Source organism: Etheostoma spectabile, chromosome 16 (assembly GCF_008692095.1).
Source record: "Etheostoma spectabile isolate EspeVRDwgs_2016 chromosome 16, UIUC_Espe_1.0, whole genome shotgun sequence".
In the NCBI taxonomy this organism is placed as follows: domain Eukaryota; kingdom Metazoa; phylum Chordata; class Actinopteri; order Perciformes; family Percidae; genus Etheostoma; species Etheostoma spectabile.
Window position 1 is genome coordinate 872,780 of NC_045748.1, and position 9,253 is coordinate 882,032.

Below are 9,253 nucleotides of genomic sequence, written 5' to 3' on the forward strand. Positions count from 1 at the left end.
ACATTTGTTGCAGATTTAATTAAAGTAAAACATCAAGAGTTCCCCTTTAAGAAGAGTTAGAAGAGTATAAGAGAAGACACTACAGTATATTACAGTTGAGTGTGTGATGATGTAGTCACGTGATCTTTGCAGATAGTATGACCTGATGTCTGGTAGAAGTACCCTGGGACTGGGCTGAAGTACCATATCGTTTTCATGTTGAACCAATCAGCAGAGAGATTGGGATTATGTGACTCTTTATTGGTCTTCTGGCTGCAGCAAATGTCTCTTGGAGACTAAGAAAATTGATAAATCGTCATAATAAAACTGAACAATTCGCAAATAAGTTGCAGACAGCTTTAAAAAAAAAAAATGGGTGGAGGCCCTACGTGATTTTAATTGGTAGGAAAAGGGGCGGGGCCTTGTTGGCTCGTGGGGCTCCTCTGTGATGAGATGCAGCTGCAGGAGGAGAGAGGCTGCTGCTGTTGTCTGAGGAGGAGGAGAGCTGAAGAGGATGAGAAGTTAGTCTGCGTCGCACTCAAGTTCAAGAAAAACTGCCGTTCAACAATGTTCCTCACTTTTGACTAATGAGAGACACACTAGAGCACTTTTGTATCCAGAAGCCATTTTGGCCCTCTTGTTTGCATGTCTTTAAACCTTAACTACAAAGGTGTTAAAGCAGGAAGATGTTCTGCTGCTGGTTAAAACTGACACTTTGCCTTCTCGGGCTCATAACGACGAGCACTGCCTCACCTGACGTTGCACCGGTGGATTTTGGAGGCGAGTCCGGCTCCGGGATGCTGCAGACAGGTAGGAGTGGTTACACCTGGGGAGCCTGGACGTAAAATATCAATGCACAAAAAAACATGCTAGGCTACTTTGTTTCACAACATGGTTGTTACCAAGTGCGATGCTAATGTAAGATGGTACCCTATGGCTTTCAACGGGGAAATGGGGCAATTTAGGCTATTTATTATTCAATTTCTTTGTGTGTTTTATGAAACTTCATATTTTAACAGAAGCAAACACTGAAACAACTCCCCCCCCCCCCCCCCACCCCCCCCACACACACACACACACACACACACTTTACCTTTTAATTAGTGTCTAGCAACCAAATGAACTTTAGCTAGCTACTGTGAATTTAGCTAGTAGCGCTGGTAATGGACAAGCTAGCACCACAAAAGTTAAAATGAACTAAAGTTAACTAAAAGTCTTTTTTTGTGTTGGTTACTTGCATGGAGCTACATGTCTATTGAGATCCCACTAAAGGATAAATTCTGCTATTGTGTCATTGCACGTCTCTTCACATTTTCTGTATTATGGATTGTACAGTGAACCTAAAACGTGCGGTCTGAGTGAATGATGTGGGTTTTTTTGGCTGTGAAGACAGAAGGAATTCAGACCTCAATGAAACTATAGGACTTTTTCCACTTAAGGCCAATTGCATTTAATGGCTTTATTCTCACTTGCTATAACAGCTTCTCAAAGAAAAAGACACCAATTAAGAACTTTTAGACCTATTTATTGTTCATTACACAAACCCATAAGTTTGAAGCCCTTAAAACCCAAATTTGTAATGTTTAATTACTGAGTTGTTCACAACTTAAAAGCTTCACTGACCTTACAACCACAAACAGTGTTGAATTTATATTATAGCTGCTGGGTTGACTCTCAGTATGCACCTTTTTAAAAGTCAAAAGCCATTAAAAGGCCAAAGTTTCAAACCCTTGAAATCAGTTTGAGCCAAGATGTTTTATCTCTGATTATAAATTAAAGTTTCAATGTCTGTGGAACACACACTATTCGATTTAATAAGTTTGCTTTGACACAGCTCTAAAGAGATGTTTTAATTTATTTAATACATCATGCACACAACATGTCTTGCATTAAACACAAAAGGAAAGTGAAGTCAAAACTCATCCACAGTTATTAAATCACTTGGAATGCTTTCATTCTTGCAAGAATCACACCATTGTTTTCCACAGCCATCTCTGTTGCCTCATTGGTGTTTTCAGTGTCTGGATCCCCTTTGTTTTATTAGGACTGTTGCTACAGTGACAGCGTTGTGCATGCTGTAGCTCTTCATTGGTGTTTAATCCATCCATGACCTGTTGAAATTGATCTTAAATTGGAGCTCTGCCAGGCGCCCAAGTATGTCATGTCTGGAATTTTACGGCATCACACAATGTTTTCTTTTCCAGTTTGGGTTTCATTACTTTTCCTCCTTGCTATCATCTGATGGTTAGAGGCACACACAGCAGACTCAAACAGAGATGTCAGAGAGCAGTTGTGAGTTTGGATTAGTCAGGTGAGCTGTTGAACCTAGCCTATTGAATGTTTTTACTGTGTCTTTTCAGAGAGTTACTGTAGATGGCAGAGTGGGAAAGCCTTGTGTCGACTTCCCCTGGATATCGCTGTATAGTCTGATAGTTATGTAATACTGCTGTGATAATCGTCTTGCGTGTACTTGTTAGGTTTTCTCAGTTACATTTTGCCCAGTTCCAGATGTAACTGAGCTCATCTGTAGTTTCTGCAGATAGAATGAATCAACACCTGGATTTGTGATAGTGAGTTCATCCCAAGCCTATTTATATGGTCTAGAACAATATGGGGCTGTGGAGCTCAGTTTCTGGCTCAGTAGGTAGAGCGTGTAGGCTACTAATCAGGTTAGATGGTTCAACTGCTATCCCAGTTCACACACCAAAATGTGCCAGACACTGAACCCCAAATTGTGTGTGTGTGTGTTTTGCATGCTTTTTTCTAAAGCGTTAGATAAAAGCACTGAATAAATGCAGCCATTTACTTAATTTTATGCTATTCTGGTTGGTAGACCATCACTTTTCGTGACATGCTTCATCTACAAACTGAAACTACTAAGTGAGTACAAGGTACTTACTCTGCAGGATCTTGCCCATAACCTGGTACACAACTTGTTTTCATATTGGCAAGATGAACCAATTCTGAGTCCAAGATTAAATGATTATATGCGACTTGGATCCATCCTCCAACATCCAACAGTATGGTACTGTAATGCATACTGTGCATTGCAGTTTTTTGTCAATACCAATTTTAAGGCAGTTCTTCTCCATATCCCTACACCTTCAATTCAATTTGAAAAAACATTTATCAAATGTTTTGGCCTGATTTATTATAGTTGTACATATTATGTGGAAATAATTTGTTGAATAGTTGTAAATAGCACCTTGCAGGTAGCCTAGATTATAGAGGTTTAAAGAAAAGAGCAGGAGAAAGAGTGAATGCAAGAACCCACCAAGTAACCCTTTCTATGATCTGTTGTGCAGGTGTCACTCACCTTCATATTTGAACCCTTTATGACTGATTGACTGACTCATATGCAAAACAGCATTTAAACCAAAATCCCTCTGCATATGATTTCTGTTCTGTCAACACAGCTCTGATTTGTCTTTGGTGCTGAAAGCAGTATGCACCAATCATCCTGGTAGTGAATATCAGTTGATAACTCTTATGTACTTTTTTTGCGAACAGTATCCAGGTTTCCATCCAAAGTTATTGCAGATATCATGATTAGAAGAGCGACAGTCAAACCTGAAACGGTGAACAATGAATGAGGATTTAAATGAAACTTGCAATGGACATTCCTGAACAGCAGAGGGTGAATCTTAATGTTTTTTTTGCTGCTGTGAACATTTTAGTGCCACCATTAGACCACAATGTCGTCTTGCACACATTCAATATTGCCATTGTATTTTCTGAGCATGTTCATGTTCCACAGAGGATAAAGTGCCACCTTCTGCAACTCTGCAACTTTGCTTGCACAACAACAGCAACTACACATCAGATTTTCATGAAAAAGGATGGGGATAACCATGGTACCCTGAAGGCAAAACCACTACCGTCAGCTTAAAATGTCCAATTTATTTGGATCTATTCATGCTCTAGAGGATGAAGCCTTCCCATTCTGAACACTCTGTTTTCCTTTCAAACCAAACTGTATACGCGAGATATCTAATAATTCAATTTGTTTAATTCCATTGACCCATGTACAAAGCGAGGTCCATAAAGAGATAATTAGTGTTGATAACATTCTTTAGATGGTGAAATGGGCACCAGTGAAGGATTTTGGGCAAAGTTGCCTGCCTTTACCTCTGTAGCTCCTTAAATTAAGCATCAGGAGTCTTTGTCATTTCCAGTCCATTGAATAATCCGTCCGTCCATCCATCCATCCACCCATCCCTCTGATCAGCTATATCCAGTTGTGATATGTGATTTCCATGTGTCAGGAATAGCTTACTGTAACCTCTGACCCTATGAGATGGGTATCGCTAGAGCACAGCATGCAGAACAGCTGTTGGGAAGAGTTCTGTGATGTTTAAAAGAGGTGGGCCTGTGTCTGAGTGTCTCCATACCTATCAGCATCAACCATACCCTCACCATACTGCTACCCCAGCACTAACACTTTCTTCAGAAGTGGGAATTGCTGGCCAACCTTCCTGACCTTCTGTGTGAGTGTTAGTGGAGCTCTGGAAGTGAGAGGCTGATGGGCAATTCACATTTAACACAGCATGCGCTGCGCTCGCCGCTAAGTTGTTTCTAAATTTACGTCATACATGCGCCAATATTTGAATGCAAGTCACGTCAGCGTCCATTGTTTACATCAGATGTATATTACAAACGTGTAGGATATACAGCGATTTAATTAGTGATTTGGTGGTGAAGATTTTAATGTCTTTGAACCAAAAGAGAGTCTAGGCACTTGCCTTGGTTGTGAGGAGAAGACAGAGGAAGGCATCAGAAAGAAGGGTGGGGGAATTCCGGCTAGTAAGGGAGCTCCGCTTTCACTGTGACCGGTTCCAGGGGTAATTTTGGCTCAACACGGAGCAATTTGACAGTCTGCTGACGAGAGTCGGGCCTACAATTTCCCGGATGGGTTATGAATGGGTTTTATTTTCTAACTAAAATGTTGCATTTCAACACTGTCATTGCATGTTTACATACATGAGAGGTCTGCGGTCATTGCAGTTGAGTATAATAAAGCGATGCTAAATTCATGTAAATGTGCTGTATTTATATAGCGCTTTTCCAGTCTTAACAACTACTCAAAGCGCTTTTACATCATACATTCACCATTCACACACATTCATACACTGTGGCCGAGGCTGCCGTACAAGGTGCCACCTGCTCATCAGATAAACACACACACACATTCACACTCCGATGCGCAGCACCGGGGGCAACTCGGGGTTCAGTGTCTTGCCCAAGGACACTTCGACGTGCGACTGCAGGGCCAGGGATTGAACCACCAACCTTCCGACTGGCAGGCAATCGCTCTACCACTGAACCACAGCCGCCCACAATAAATTCATACATTCATTATCATTCATTCATACTCTGAATGCATATATTCCTCCAAAACTGAAGCGTACCGTTTGAAGTTGGTAGTTATTCTGTGTAAAGGCCATATACCTAACTACCTACATGTGAACTTCATTGAAAACGAACATAACATGTCAATCAGTCCAAACATATTTTACATCATATAAACATACAAATATATCCTACAAATACATTAATGGAGCTGTATAATCAACTTTGTATTTGGTTTTCGCAGCTCACAACAGTACAGTTCTTCTCAGTTGCTCCCAGTTGGTTTTGATATTTCATCAAGTGAGGAGTTTACCATTACATTTGCCTAGTACAGTCTTGCTCCCAAAAGGGTGAACCCTTGACATTTTATTGACCCCCTAACCTTTCCTCTAGGGTCATCAGGACAAACTCAACATGTTTATCTCCACTACTGGTTAGGGTCTTTAAAAAATGTATAATAAGTTTTTGTTTTATTATTATAACATTCTTTTTAATTTGAAGTGTAATGCACATTTTAAATTGAACCTGCATTTAAGAAGATGTTACTTAATCTACAAATTGGGCGGCTGTGGCTCAGTGGTAGAGCGGTTGCCTGCCAATCGGAAGGTTGGTGGTTCGATCCCCGCCCCTGCAGTCATTGTCGAAGTGTCCTTGGGCAAGATACTGAACCCCGAGTTGCCCCCGGTGCTGCGCATCGGAGTGTGAATGTGTATGAATGTTTATCTGATGAGCAGGTGGCACCTTGTACGGCAGCCCCGGCCACAGTGTATGAATGTGTGTGAATGGTGAATGTTCCCTGTAGATGTAAAAGCGCTTTGAGCAGTTGTTAAGACTGGAAAAGCGCTATATAAATACAGCACATTTACATTTACATTTACAAATGTGACACATGATCACATTAAGCTATAACTATTTATATTAAAAGTGTAATAGAAAGGTCTGGCAGGCACACTATACAGGTGTGTGTGTGTGTGTGTGTGTGTGTGTGTGTGTGTACATATATATATATATATATATTAGTTTTTCTCTTACCTCCCTCTACATAGAGAATAGTCATCATACAAATTAATTATGGTGCACTTTGCAGCACTTATGTCTTATGACTATGTCCTCAAACCAGGTCAAAAGCACAATACCAGCCATGTCCCTGAAACATTAATGCTCTTCCAGCAGGTTGAGCTCATGATGTCATTGCCAATATAATGCCAGATCCATTGGCAGGCATCTGCATCCAATGAAACATGATCTTGGGCCTTAGTGCTTGGTGAGCCCTGATCTGGGGCCCATTAGCAAGCTTTAACCAGGCAGAGGCCCACATGCTGTGGCTTGCGTGGTGTAACATTCCTACAACATACACAGACTGGGTCGTCGGCTTGGTTCTGGGTGTGGAGTAGGTTACAGCTTGTGGCCAGCTTTGTGTGAGCAAAAGCGGGTGGAGAGGGCTAGGTGCAAACCACATGTTGGATCAGAAACTCCTTGTCTGTAATCTCTTCTCCAGCCAACTGGATCCAGATGGAAAATAGGGTGCGTTGATAGTGTTCAGATAAAATGCCTCAGATATTTGGCACTAAAGAAAAATAAAAGAAAGTTATTTTTTCTTTTTCTTTTTTTCCACATTTACAATTTGTCCTTAGTGACCACTTTGTAGTGTTGTTTCTCAATATGTCTCCTATCACTCCAAAGAGCCTTCAGCGTCGCATTACAGCCTGTCAGACACCAGCACAGATTTATGTGGAAACGCAATTTAATTATCTGGTGTTTTGTTTGTAATTCCTTTGACTCAAGTGTTAATTGTGTCCATTCTCTGTACAGCACTTGTAAGTTTCTTTTTTAGCTTGCAAATGTTTACCACCTGCCTTGTGGTGTTGAAAAAAAGACCTAATGGTGACAATGTGCACCTGGTGTTGCAGGTAGTACCTGCTTAAGCTACGGTTAAGCAGTGATGTTTCTTTTTATTTAAGCTGAGTCTTACTTGTTGAACAACCACATTTACATTTTATTTGAAACATTTGACCATGGAACTGTGACAGTGGAGTGTGCCATAAATGCTGGCTGCTGGCCAAACAGCCGCCTACTCATTTGAGTCCAGCCGGCTACTTTTATTATGACATTTTTATTCCACTAAAATAGTTTTGATAAACAAGTTGCTATTGCGTTTTTATGACCACTAGCCTCTGCTTCGAAACAGTGTGAGCATTACGATAGATACCCACTGATAGAACACTGTCTGGATCAGTCAGTCCTACCCCCACATGCACACGTGTGCTGTTTTGTCATGTTACACTGGTCATCTTGTAAGGTTGAGCAGAGGGTTCAGTAACAGCACTTGGCATGAGTTTGGTGCGAGTGTCTTCAATCCTGGCAAGCATGCAGACCTAAATAGGGTGCAGATTGGTTTCTATTAGCAGGACCTATTTGCCCCTTGGGACACATTTAAACTATCATATTATTGTTATTCATCATTTAAAAAAAGTCAAGGTGGAGCCAGGAGGCCAGTTTAACTGCTGCAGCTGTGACATGTTTAACTGCCTTAATACGCTTGTGTTCCGCAAAATAGATGCCAGGTGATGCAATATTGTTTCTTACCAGCAAGACAAACACACACACATACACACACACACACAGACTTAATTCCTGTCGTTTCCACACAGTCTTTTGTTTTACCTCATTCACTTTTTTTTGCCACATAAAAGAATTATCAAATATTTTGTGATTCCTTGGCTCTTACATAGACTCCCTGATAGAGACACACAGACCTCTTGTTCAGTTGATCCCTTTGTGACTTCAGCAAGGTTCTCTGCATGGTAAAATAAACAGAGTAGCCTGGCTGTATCCAAGTCATACATTCAGTATAAAACAATAAATATGAAATGTCGGCCACCTTACCTGCGTCAAGTTTTAGACTTGCTGCAATTAGAACCTATGGTGAAAGAGGCTCATGTTGTCTTTATAAACCTAATAAACCATTTCTCTACCTATACTTTTTTGTTATTAAAGTAATGAGTGTAAGAAAACTTTCTGTCTAGAACAAACCAAAAAATAAACAAAGATTTTGGTAGAAATGTTATTATAGCTCCCAGAGAATAATGTGTTCAATCATGAATTTACTCATAATTGTGCATTTATATTGCAGACAACATTAATTTTTTCAATGGATTTTTGCCTGAACATATGTATATGTGAGAACTGTCTTTGAAATTCTGAAACCTTATTTAGGTCACTACGTTGCAATATCTTATGTTGAAATCCAGATTCAGTATTATGGCCTATAGGTAGGAAATTACAACTAGACACACGAGTAAAAAAAACTGTAATATTTGGAAATAGTGATTTTTTTTAAATTTTTTAATATATATTTTATGTATCACTATCATGGACCCATCTGCAAAAATCTATAAAAACTGATGCATTCAAGTTTACTCTGATAAGTTAGTCTATGTTGTGTTGTCTTCCCGGAAAAACGTTTTCTTACTTTTTTGTCCCTTTCTTCAATACTTTTGACGCTGTTTTCCCCCAACGATCCTACCCACTATCCCACCCCTCACCCACCCATCTAACCCCTCCCATGTATCTCCACCCTCCCTCACTAGACCATCACTCTAACACCATTACAACTGTCATAGTGTTAGGATGCAGATTGTTGTACTGGGTATGTGGTTTTCAGGTATGATATGAGTGGTTTCCATGTATTATTCTATAAGTTGAGCCTGTCTTTCAGCGTGTACCTTATTCTTTCTAAATGAAGTGTATTAGTTAAATCGTCCAACCACATCTTAGAGGTAGGCACAGCTCTCAAAATAAGGATTAATCTTTTTGCAATTATGAGACAATATGAGAGAAAGCACTGCTTTGCACACAGTTTCCTGAAGGTCTCCAATATTCCAAGAATGATGAGGGGATCAGGTTTGATTGAAATATTTATGAC

At 40.2% G+C, this 9,253-nt stretch overlaps 1 protein-coding gene across 2 annotated transcripts in view; it reads left to right on the forward strand.

Annotated features, from left to right (window-relative positions):
* Window positions 1–272: 272 nt before the first annotated feature.
* The window catches only part of si:ch211-196i2.1 (collagen alpha-1(I) chain), a 168,410-nt gene continuing 159,429 nt past the window's right edge, over window positions 273–9,253 (forward strand). Inside the window, exon 1 of one of the 2 annotated variants that reach the window (XM_032540370.1) lies at window positions 273–789. In XM_032540370.1, coding sequence (XP_032396261.1) covers window positions 666–789 — 124 coding nt within the window. In that variant the 5' untranslated portion in view covers window positions 273–665. The remainder of the gene's footprint in view (window positions 790–9,253) is intronic. The other variant, XM_032540369.1, reaches the window with a different exon arrangement.